This window comes from Sprattus sprattus (assembly GCF_963457725.1).
Source record: "Sprattus sprattus genome assembly, chromosome: 7".
Lineage (NCBI taxonomy): Eukaryota > Metazoa > Chordata > Actinopteri > Clupeiformes > Clupeidae > Sprattus > Sprattus sprattus.
The window spans coordinates 27,701,102-27,713,862 of record NC_137926.1 but is presented as its reverse complement, the minus strand read 5'-3'; the positions used below and the strand labels follow the sequence as shown (position 1 = coordinate 27,713,862).

General features: G+C 41.5%; 1 protein-coding gene across 1 annotated transcript; it reads left to right on the top strand.

The window, feature by feature from the left end:
- Positions 1-465: 465 nt before the first annotated feature.
- Positions 466-11,586, top strand: nat10 (N-acetyltransferase 10). The gene is made up of 29 exons (XM_080842238.1): positions 466-518; positions 791-937; positions 1,034-1,125; positions 1,320-1,491; positions 1,603-1,725; positions 1,963-2,024; positions 2,386-2,500; positions 3,166-3,273; positions 3,472-3,605; positions 4,689-4,782; positions 5,286-5,384; positions 5,772-5,908; positions 6,164-6,288; positions 6,773-6,923; positions 7,102-7,198; positions 7,412-7,528; positions 7,638-7,739; positions 7,918-7,992; positions 8,164-8,280; positions 8,371-8,504; positions 8,644-8,692; positions 8,914-9,010; positions 9,134-9,244; positions 9,334-9,506; positions 9,599-9,718; positions 9,936-10,034; positions 10,277-10,350; positions 10,446-10,526; positions 10,796-11,586. Exons 2-29 carry the CDS (start codon positions 824-826, stop codon positions 10,911-10,913), a joined length of 3,090 nt encoding a protein of 1,029 aa, XP_080698364.1. The 5' UTR covers positions 466-518; positions 791-823; the 3' UTR covers positions 10,914-11,586.
- The last annotated feature ends 1,175 nt before the right edge of the window (positions 11,587-12,761 follow it).

Sequence of the window (12,761 nt, the reverse complement as noted above, 5' to 3'; positions counted from 1 at the left end):
AAACCAGATTGATAATGATGAATTAAACCTTTAGTTTCTAATATATACACCATTCTATCATTCACCATTCTCTCCAATGTTTTCCCCTTTTGGAAAGTCAAAGGAATTGGCCTATAATTACCTGGGCATTTTGGATCCTTTCCAGGTTTCCTTATAGGGATAATAATGGACTCCTTCCAGGACAAAGGGATTACTCCCTCTTCCCATACCTTGTTATATAATCCCAACAAGACTCCTTTACTCATATCACTAAGATTTTGTAACATTGAATTGTACAAGGGCCTGGCGGGGTCTGCTAAATTTAAAGAAACTCTGCCCTTTTTTCTGTTATGAACAGAGAATGTGATTGGTAGACTTGTTCATTTCATCCAATACAATGCTGCTGCGACATAGTCGCAACGGAAGTGTGTCTCTGAGATACGCCCACAGTGCCAAAGAAACGGAAATTCACGTTTTGCTCTCCCGGCGACTTGTACCCACGTGAAAACAAGCATGGTGGTGTATCATTATTTGCTAAGGTAATCAACAATGTTTCACGGTTTATGTTCACTATTAAACAGGGCGTTACGGGATGTGTGAAAATCACAGAGTTTGAGTTGTGCATTAGTTACTTTACTTAACGCTAATGTCTATACTTTACCTATGGCTGCTAGCTGCTAACTTTGTTAAGATGCATAACGTCAGTTGTTGTCAATTCCAAGCTATATCTTTTACGTTTATGTATACCATCTGAATTAGCTATAGTGTAACTTTAAGTCAATTTCATAATAATGCCCATCTTTCTTCGTAGGTAAAGAGTACATCTACGAGGAATTCATTCATCATGGCAACGTTTCGGAAAAAGGTGGACAATCGCATTCGAGTCCAGATTGAAAATGGAGTTTTGGAAAAACATCGTACAATGTTTGTCATAGTCGGTGACCACGGTAGAGACCAGGTACAGTTACATTTGTGATCTTCAGCAACATTTCAATTTGTCAATTCAGTACATTGCTAACTGTTACATGAGTCACATCGTGTCGTCTGTGTTTAGGTTGTCATTTTGCATCACATGTTGTCAAAAGCGACTGTTCGGGCAAGGCCGTCGGTGTTGTGGTGTTATAAGAAGGAACTCGGATTCAGCAGGTATGGATAGTGTCTAAAATTAACTTTACTTTCAAACTGAGTGACTGCATTGAAGCATGACACATTTGGTATGTGTGACTGGTTTTGGTGTATACTTCACCAACTTTGCATTACTAGAGTAGTGAGGAACTGTAGTGTTGTATGTAAGAACTTGCTTTAGGTCAGATTTTATATGTGTGCTAATTTCTTTACAGTAACCGCAAGAAGCGCATGCGGCAGCTACAGAAGAAGATTAAGACTGGAACATTGAACTTGAATCAGGATGATCCTTTTGAGCTTTTTGTTGCTGCAACCAACATCCGTTACTGCTACTACAATGAGACGCATAAGATTCTGGGCAACACTTATGGCATGTGTGTCTTGCAGGTATGTCTTTTAATAAAGCCTTTTTGTATTTAACAGCTGGTGTCTTGCTTTAAGTATAGACCCTTGTATTATCTCTCTACTGTTTCTTACGTTGTTTTCTTTCCCCTGCAGGACTTTGAGGCCCTCACACCCAATCTCTTAGCGCGAACCGTTGAAACAGTAGAGGGCGGTGGAATTGTCGTCATTCTTCTGAGGACTATGAACTCACTGAAGCAGCTTTATACAATGTCAATGGTAGGCTGCATGGTATCGTGGTTGCATTCCATATGAAACTGTGAGAGAAAAAGGTTGACCACTTGCACTACATTTTCAGTTCTGTAGTCACTACAGCATGATGCTTGTGTAGACCCGATGATCTATCTCAACCTCTGAAATGCATCTCTACAGAGATAAATAGTGTGTTCTTCCATCAGTGTCTCAGTAACACTTTACAATGCCACATCTAAGTGCTGTTCCGTGGGTTTTCCTTAGGATGTCCATTCCCGCTACAGGACAGAGGCTCATCAAGATGTGGTGGGGAGATTCAATGAGAGGTGAGGGACATGCTGTTGTAAGAGTTGATTCAGCTTAAAGATAGATGTTTTAGATTAATGCTGATTGACACTCTAGGCTCTAGCATTAATCTAAAACATCTGGAAAACACAACTAACAGTAATAGACTCTAGATGATACTTGGATTATTTATCAACATGATTTACGGTTGTGTTTTTTGTTACTTGTGTTTTTGTGATCTCAATTGGGTTGGGATAAAAAAAAGTGTAACAGAAAAAATAAAAAAAGTTTGCTATTATCTGACACATTGGTATGAACTATAAATTAAGACAAATTGTTTCTGTGACAACCAGTCAGTGGGATTTAATGTCCAAATACATACAATATGATGTCTCCATGCAGGTTTATCTTGTCACTGGTGTCGTGTCAGACATGTGTGGCAATTGATGACCAACTCAACATTTTGCCGATCTCCACCCACATCGTCAACATTAAAGCACTACCACCAAAAAATCAGGTAAGCTCTCACAGGATCAGTCAGTACAGCCATACAGCAAGTTTCTACTTGAGGTCTGCCATGAGCTGACCTTGGTCTTGGCTCATGACCCGTCTGCGATATTAAAATGTATTGGTCATTCTGTCTGAGATCAACAGGCCTCCAGATTGACCATCTTGGATTAGCCTAATACTTTATGCAAATCATTTCTTACTCAACAATTATTATGCAAAATTCTTCTATAGTATGTGAGAGAGCCTGGCTCTTATTTTACTGCAGAAAATGTGTTGCTACACAATTACCAAACGTCATTACTTTTGAACTATTCATGCAAGATGCTTGACATTTTCATGGATTGTTTGTTTTACCGTATTACAATATAGTTTGAAATTAATAACATTTGAACTTTGTCAGTTTTTTTTAGCAACACTCAATTGTTGCAGTAGAATTAGGGCCACATCCCCTTTTTAAAGCCTCCATATCTCAGAAAGATACTAGTTGTTGGGTACAATTATTTATATAAAGTATGAAATAAATTCAAGATGGGCAGTTTGGAAATCTTTCTAAAATCTGTTGATTTGACATAGAAATACAGTTTGATTGGTTTATGAGATCCTTAACAGAAAAGGTTTGTGCCAATTGACCTTTTGGAGAGATGTCTGAAAGTGTGGTGTTTCTCTGTGCAGGATGCCCCTCCGTCGCCACGGGAACAAGAACTGAAAGACCTAAAGGAGTCTCTTCAGGACACCCAGCCTGTGGGGGTGCTTGTGGACTGCTGTAAGACCATGGACCAGGTCAGGCAGTTCAGCTACTAACATTTCAGACAAGAAATTCAGATGTATATTTGGAAGACACAAACTATAGCTGTGCCCTTATTTGGACTTATTGTAATACGTAACTTCATGTGAATTGTATGCTGATATGACTAAAGACAAATTTAGTTTTATTGAACATTGTTAGAGTAAATTCATTGGGATGTGTTTTTGTCATAGGCCAAGGCCGTGCTGAAGTTCATTGAGGCCATCTCAGAGAAGACCCTCCGCAGCACAGTGGCCCTTACTGCTGCTCGAGGTCGGGGCAAATCAGCAGCTCTAGGGATGGCTGTGGCCGGAGCTGTGGCCTTTGGGTACTCTTCATACTCTTCATACTCTTTATACTCTTAATACTCGGCTTAAGATAGACTTCACAAAGCACTCCTCTCAGGTGCTATGCACACGAAGTCTAGGGCCTCCGAATCGGATTTACTTTTCACACCAATCGAATCTTTTAATTTCGTAAATACGGAGGCTGGCAACGAGAGATTTGCGTAAACACGGAGGCAGCAGATTGCGGTGAACCGACTGTAGTACATACCTCACGCCTGTGGGTGGCGCTTTAGCGCTTTATTTACACAACTGAAAAAACATGAAAAACCTAGAAGAAGAGACTCAAAAGCACAAGGTAAAGGAAGCAGCAAACGGATAAACAAATTACACAAGACATTCAAGCTCCAATTAACAACATTACATTATGATGGTTAATAAAATCAGTGGTCAGACTAAAGGATATGCGAAAATGAATTCTTTTTTCTATTGATAATAAAGAGTTTGGAACAGTAACATGACATGTCTGTCATCCCATCTCCCATGATGCATTGCTCCGAGCATTTTACATACATTTATGAATAAAAAAGCAAATTAAATCGCTGGCCAATTTATATTTGTGGTCATGAAAGTTATGTTACGTCTGAATAAGAAGAATTAGATCAAGATAGGGGGCTAATCAAAAATCAGAAGACTGGGTTAATGTTAGTGAATTCGAGGCCCACCATGAGTGAGATTTTGAGGGAGAACAAGTTATTTATATACTGGTTGGAGATGGCGGAAAAGATCACCTGGGGCAGTGACGTCATCAGGTTGCGTGAAACCGTGCAGACGAACACCAGCCCCCGTACCGATTCAAATCTACTCACTTTCTACCCCGGACTGCGATCGTTGCAGAAACGAGGTGCGGATAGAGAGTGTTCGTATGGATGATAGGGCTATCTGTATTAGCTATCCGTATCAGTTTGACAAACTAGGCTCCATGTAAACGACACTTGAGTGTCGCTAAGTGTTTCATGCAGGATGTCTAACCCCATCATGACTTTGTGACGCTAACTTAGATAATGATCCGCCGACTGTTACACAGTATCAAATTATCTTCTTTCTTTTTTCCTTCTTCTCATTAGGTACTCCAATATTTTTGTGACATCCCCAAGCCCTGACAACTTGAACACTCTGTTTGAGTTCATCTTCAAAGGCTTTGATGCTCTCCAGTATCAGGTAATCTTTAAGGATGTTTTTGCTTACATGTTTAGATAATAAGGTTTTGGATAGGGCGGCTACCAGTTTGTTTTACAATAGGTATTGATTTTTTCAAAATATGTTTTCCTTAAAGCAACACTATGCAACAATGTGTCACTTTTTGTATGTTTTTTTTATTATCTGTATTTCTGAGCAACTAAATGTGTCAACAAATTAACTTTGATGTAATATGGTCATATGAAGGACAGATATACACACTTGTCATTCCCACTATCTGTCCAAGCTATGCACAGAGTAGTTCTGTGGTTCAGATTAGAACACCCCACAAAAAAATAGGAACAGCCTTCACAGCACAATGTCGCTAACAATATCGCCAAAAGACGGCAGTTAGCCTATTAGCAAGCTTTTTATCAGTGCTAATTAAGATGGTGGTGGTGTTTGCAAGGTTTCTGCATACTTTTTAGGTAGATAGCTTGCTAGTTTTAAACACAAAACTTAATTATGCTTTTTTGACTTTATAGGAACATTTGGACTATGAAATCATTCAGTCCCTCAATCCGGAGTTCAATAAAGCTGTGGTCCGTGTCAACATCTTCAAGGAGCACAGACAGACTATTCAGGTAAAATGGACCACTTTTCATTTGACACTGTGTTGTTAGATCTCATCTGGCTCTGAGCTATACATTATTCATTTTTGGACTCATCATGACATTATTATTCTATTATGGTATTATGAAATTATTAAGCAAGTCCGCAATTGTCTCAAAAATATGCTTAAAAAGTGAGAGAATAAATTGTGTAGTCCATCTTTTGTTTTCGGAGTTACCTTTTGAAGACCTTTTTAATTGTTGTTAGCTGTTTTGTTTCTCATGGCGGGTCAAGATGGACAAATGTCCTCCCCGATAGCCATTATAGATTTTCACCCAGCTCTTAACAGATCCAACTTTATTGTTTTGCACGTTTGAGGATAGAGTACATGTTTTTTAACCCATCAATCTTTCCCTCAGTACATCCATCCAGCTGATGCAGTAAAACTAGGCCAGGCAGAGCTGTTGGTGATTGACGAGGCTGCAGCCATCCCACTGCCCCTGGTCAAGAAGCTGCTGGGGCCCTACCTCATCTTCATGGCCTCCACCATCAACGGGTCTGTATTTCTACACTAATCCCCACCACCCATACACTATCTCTTTATTTTTTTCTCCCTCCATTTTTTTGCTCTCTCCTCCTTTGGCTCTCATGTTGTCCTTTACTGCCTCTTTCACTGTTCCTGTGTCCCCCATCTCACCGCTCACCCTCGTCTTCACCGCTGTTTTAACCCCTTACCCATCTTGCAGTCTTCCTCTCTCTTTCTACTTTCTCCCTTTCATGTTTGGCCCACCTCCCTGTGTCCGCCCTGCAGGTATGAAGGCACTGGCCGTTCCCTCTCACTGAAGCTGATCTCGCAGCTGAGGCAGCAGAGTGCAGAGAGTCAGCTGAGCCTCTCGGCAGAAAACAGGAGCACCAACACCGCCAGACTGGCAGCAGGTAACCCAGCCCTGGACGCTCACATCACAGGAAACACCAGATCCCTTCCAGCCCACATTCACTAGCTGCTGTAGGCTTGCACAAGCTTTTAAAAGAGGCAGAATGCTGCCGAAAGCTAGTGTGTATGTGTGCTTGTATTTAAGAAATAAGGAGCAAAATCAAAAAAAAATATTTATTCATGCCTGAATACTATAGTAAACTTCAGTCACTTTTCTAGGAATTTCATTCACAGTGTGGATGGTTAAGCATTCTGTGGTAACCCTGCAATTTCTGCAGCAACAAGAAGTGATTTGAACTGCAGTTTGATTACAGTCCATCTTCAGTCAAGCCTCACAAATTATATGTACCGTTCACTGACAGATGTTCTAGAACATACTTATGATCCACCATAGCTTTGTCTGGGCTTTGAGGTGTATATAGTTGGGTTGTTCTCGGAACTGGAACAGATTGATTTTCATGCCGTGTTCGTGATTGTATCTCACAGCCCGTTCGCTGCATGAGGTCTCGCTGCAGGAGTCCATTCGTTACGCGCCCGGTGACCCCGTGGAGAAGTGGCTGAACGAACTGCTATGTCTGGACTGCCTGACCATTCCGCGCATCATATCGGGCTGCCCGCTGCCTCAGACCTGCGATCTGTATCCTTCAGTCTGTTCCGTCTGCTAAATATCTATATATAGCGATGAATACTGCCTGACGCTCCCCATCAGCAGTGCTGTTTGTGGTTGGCAGCTTTTGTGTTTCATATTGGTTCTTTGAGTTGAAGTAGTCTCGATCATTCTGGAGGTGTAGTTTTCCTTAACAGCTTTTTTGCAGGTATTATGTGAACAGAGACACTTTATTTTGCTACCATAAAGCATCAGAGTCCTTCTTACAGAGACTAATGGCTCTCTATGTCGCATCCCACTACAAGGTGAGAAGGCCTTGGAGTCTACGTTACTGTGTCTGTCATACAGGTGCAGGTGTAGTAATTGGTTTTATTCCAGTGAAAGCTGCTCATTGCCAGCTGTATATTTAGTTTGTGTAATGCACATTGATGTGAAGGGGTGGAATTCAACATTTCCTAGGCTTGGAAACTAACATCAGTTATAGCATTACTTATCCATGAAACTTTTTCTTCCCCCAGAATTCACCAAATGATCTCCAGATGCTTTCAGATGCCCCAGCCCACCACCTCTTCTGCCTGCTGCCTCCTGTTCCTCCAACTCAGAACTCCTTGCCAGAAGTCTTGGCGGTGGTGCAGGTGAGGTTTCAGGGTCAGCTTTGGCTGCTTTGGTTGCCTTCGGCGCGCAGGCATGGGAACTTGACTGGCTCCCAGAAGTCCACTGACTCTCCCGTCTATTCTACCACAGGTATGTCTGGAGGGAGAGATATCCAAGCAGTCCATTCTGAACAGCCTTTCTCGCGGGAAGAAAGCCTCTGGTGACCTGATTCCGTGGACCGTGTCAGAGCAGGTAATGCATTTCTAAAACAAACTCCTAAAGTTGGTGAGAGAATACTGATGAAAAGACCCTGCTCTAAAAGAATGAATGGCATGATGAATATATTCATGAAAATGGTTGAAATGAATGATTTTTGTAGGCCTTTGTTTTTGTCTGATCTTTTTTTGTGTGTCTTACCTTTTGTCGTCAGTTCCAAGACCCAGAGTTTGGCGGCCTCTCTGGAGGCAGAGTGGTGCGGATTGCTGTAAACCCAGACTATCAGGGGGTAAGCCGTACTTACTGGCAATGGAATGGGCCTGCTCCAGTCTGGCCTGGGTTAACATGATGGGTTTTTGCCTGGACTTTAGAGCAGGATTCTAATACAGTCCTAATTAGCATTCTCTGACTGCCGTGTGTGTGTGTGTGTGTGTGTGTGTGTGTGTGTGTGTGTGTGTAGATGGGCTATGGGTCACGTGCCCTGCAGCTGCTGCAGCAGTATTACGAGGGACAGTTCCCCCTGCTGGATGAAAAGGAGAGCACCACCAGTAGTCAGATCACGTCCATCAGCAGTGAGGTATTGTATCCCTCACACACCACCTAGATCTTCAGAATCCTTTTGGGAATAATATGATAAGGTTGAACATTGTTTGAAACTCTCACACAGGCTGTCAGTCTCTTAGAGGAGGTGGTTTCCCCACGGAAGAATCTGCCCCCCCTGCTGTTGAAGCTGAGTGAAAGGCCAGCGGAGCGCCTGGACTACCTGGGGGTGTCCTACGGCCTTACCTCTCAACTGCTGAAGTGAGTGACACAGCGGGGGTACAGACAGTAGGCCCCTCACTGAGCCGTGGGCTTCCTTTGCCTTCGTTTTTCATGAATGTCATTTTGGGCTTCTACGTTTCATACACACATCTCACAAATGTCTCTGTTCCGCTTTCAGATTCTGGAAGAAAGCAGGATTTGTTCCTGTTTATCTGAGACAGACACAGGTAAGCATGGGTCTACATCAATAAGTCTGACATATAGCAGAGTTTGAGGGGATTCTTACCCACGCATATTTGAAAAGTAGCTTTCCTGAGACATCACAGCAGCAAAGACTACAGCGTCAATGTTTTTTTGGGATAGATATTTGTCCTGGACTGAACCAAAGAAGATCTCATTAGGGTGAATAAGTGTTAGCGCCGGTGTCATGCACCCTTGTGATTCCCAGAATGACCTGACGGGGGAGCACTCTTGCGTGATGCTGAAGGAGCTGAACACAGACGAGTCTCCTGAGCAGGGCCAGTGGCTCTCAGCCTTCTGGAAAGGTGAAGTTTGCCGCTGCTATTACCACTGCTGCTACTTCTTAAACCACACACACACACACACACACACACACACACAAAAATATATATTTCTGACATATTACCTTTTTTTTCTACTATTTGTAGATTTCCGAAAGCGTTTCCTGTCACTGATGTCTTACCAGTTCAGGAACTTTTCCCCCAGCCTGGCCCTTAACATCTTGCAAAATAAGAATGCCAAAGAGGACGGTCAGTCAGGTATGTGGCCGTAATGCTCTCTCTCTCATCACCCATCACCTGCTCTTTGTCAATGTTTTTGGCTAACGCTAACTTGCTGATGTCTGTAGCCCTCACCAGTGCAGAGCTGGCTGCCCTCTTCAGTCCGTACGACCTGAAGCGCCTGGAGATGTACTCCGGGAGCATGGTGGATTACCATCTCATCATGGACATGATCCCGTCCATAGCCCGCATGTACTTCCTCAAAAAGCTGGGGAGTGTGTCCCTCTCTGCCGCTCAGTGTGTGAGTTGGAGGTTTAACTATTTCAAAGCTCTTTTTGCTATTTCCCCTTTGCTATAACCCTTAACTATGAATGTGTTTGTGTGTGTGTCTAGGCTCTGCTGCTGGGTATTGGCCTACAGCATAAGTCTGTGGATGATTTGGAGAAGGAGATCGAGTTGCCAGGTTCCCAGCTCTTGGGTCTGTTTAACCGTCTCATTCGTAAGGTGGTGCAGGTGAGATCAAGTGCACAATTATGACCTGTCCATTGTCAGTAAGGAGGACGTTGGCTTGAATCTCAGTTTAATGTGACAATAAATGGATTTTTACCATTTTAGACAAGAACTCCTGACTAACTGCCACTTTAAAATGTAATACTTTGCAATTGCATAGCGATCCAGCCCTCGTTATTACATATTTTATGTGACTCTCTTAATCTATTCCACATTGTAGTTCTACAGAAGCATCCAGGAGAAAGCCGTTGAAGCGGAGATGGTTGCTGCAACAGACATTACAATGGAGCCAACTACCCGGACCCTGAATGAAGACTTGGTAAGACCCTTTGACAGAACTGGTCAGATATGAAGACTTGGTAAGACTCTTTGGCAGAACTGGTCAGATATGAACACTTGGTAAGACCCTTAGACAGAACTGGCAGATATCAAATCCACAATGAGAGAGTGTAAAATATTTGTTTTCAATATTTAACACAGATCAGCTAAAAGCAGGAGGACAAAGTGATTTTCATTAATTTTAGCCGTCTGTGTAAATTACATTTCTGTTTTGTCCATTAGGATGAAGCAGCAACAGAGATTCAGGAGAGGCAGAAACAAGACTTGGAGAAAATAAAGACCATGGATCTTACACAGTGAGTGTTTTTCACATGGAGCAAGGCATATTATCAGTAATACAACATGGAGTAAGGCATTTTACACATATTATATACACTATTCAACTCCATAGGTACATGATACGTGGAGATGATGAAGAATGGAACCAGGTATTGAAGAAGGCGGGTAAATCGGCCATTATCAGTATCAAAAGGTAAGAATGGAACACCTCAGCTCAGCGCAGCTCATAGGCTGTCTGGTAATACGCAGAGCAGTTCATAGGCTGTCTGGTATTAAGCACAGGAACTCATAGGCTGTCAGGTAATACGCAGAGAAGCTCATAGGCCGTCTGGTAATACGCAGAGAAGCAGGACTGAAATGGCTCAACTTCGTATCTCCGGCAAGGGTTCTTGTAGTTGCTGACATTTTTGTCGATACATGCAAATACAGAATGTCTGAATGTCTTTCCTTTTTTTCCTACAGTGACCAGAAAAGAAAGCAGCCTGAGGAGCTAAATGAGAAAGAGGAGTTACACGGAAAGAAGCAAAAGAAGAACAAATCCAAATTTGACAAAAAAGGGAAATTTGGAAAGAAGTTTTAATACTCAAGTTGGCAATTCATCTGTAGACTTCATGACTGTCAGTTGAAAATAATATCATGGACCATTATTTTTGTTTCTACGAGGAACCTTTTCTTCACCAGTTCACATGTTGTTGCTTTTTAATGCTGTAGTGTTGTATTGTAAGTAATATGTGGTTTCAAGGCCCAAAAGAAACATTTGTGTTTGTCAGTGACGGAATTAGCTGACATGGATATTCCTCTTACTGGCAATATATATTTTTTATTTAATCATACAAAGCATTTTGGAAATAACTTGCAATAAAAGGAAAAGAGAAATGTAATACATTTAATTCAATTCAATTATATAGCGCCAAGACAATACAATTGCGCCAAGACACATTAGAGGCTTAGTGGTACTTTGTTAATATGTAATGATTGGACACTAGAACAGAAATCATGTACGACTACCCTCAGTTCCAGATATTTTAGTGAAACACGTGAAAATTTCTTTGGCAGTGTCCAAATAAATACAATTTTTGAGTACATAATACATGTGCTTATTAATACAGGCAGATGTTCAACTGCTTAAGCAGTAACAGTTACAATAATCTGTAGGTATTGGCACTCTTCTAGAACCTCCATTATTAAGACAGGAAGGCAACACAGCAATTTCTCTGTGCAGAACAGGTATGTTGGGTGACCCCTTTGCACTTTTGTACAATTGTCTCCATTTAAAACCCCTTTTCTAAGTAGTTGGGACAGTATGGAAAATGCAAATAAAAATCAAAAGGGGTTAATTGTAAATTCTATTCACCTTTATTATTATATCGCATTATTTGATGTTCCACCTTGTGAATTTAGTTGTTATTTGACTTTACACCCTTTTCCAGTCTGGAACATGCTCCATAAAAGTGTGGTCAGTGGAGTGATTAGCATTGGCTAACATCTCTATCGCCCCTTGGGTGATTGACTCTTCTCTGCAATCATTTTTGAACTTGTTAGGATGAAGTAGCTGGCATAGCATTGGACACCCAGTGAATGGAAGTGGTAATCTGTCACTCTGTCCAGGTCTATGTAATACCTCCATGGACAGAAAAAACATGACAGGGCACAGGGGCGTAAAAATGGACGAGGACGTGGGGGTAATGAGCACGGTCATCACTTTATTCACAGACACATGTATTTGGTTCTCCAGTCCATCCTTATGCATTGGTTGAGGGGGATCCCTTCCTTAATAGCATATTTCTCATCTTTCAGGAGGCCTGCCTAGCTATGTCCAAACAGTGGAGCAGAACTGGCAATCTATTCCTATCCCTTATTGTTCCTCTTTTGTTGGAAAACTGTTTCTTAAATGTTTGCCACTGTAAGTTCCTTTCTTTTTTTCTTTATATTTCATATATTATGCTGTAATATTTTTTAATGCAGTTGTAAGACCTCAGTTCTCTAAAAAGGTTGTGTATATTTTAATCAGACAGGAGATAAGGGGTCGACTTTCATAATCGTTGCTGTTAGCCTTGTAGCTGTCAACCTTGTGCTCCCAGTGCTTGACCTCTATGCTGTGTGCAGAGAACTAATGTGTTATGTGCAGTAAGCATTGACTCAATCTTCAGATATAAACCATCAATTCATATTTATATTCATGGTCAAGGCAGCAAGGTTATCACTGGTTCAACTGCAGACGTCATAAGCAGAAATGTGTGTTGAAAGACTAAATCATTTATTTAAAGTTCTATCAGGTGAATTTTAAGTTAAATGATTCCATGTTACATTTAACTTGACAACATACTGTATGCTAAGGAGCCATTAATGCCTGTATATCGCAGTGGTGAGTTACATTATTAGTTCCTTGTTATACTGATTGTGGGTAAACGCCACTTTCTTGTTCTAA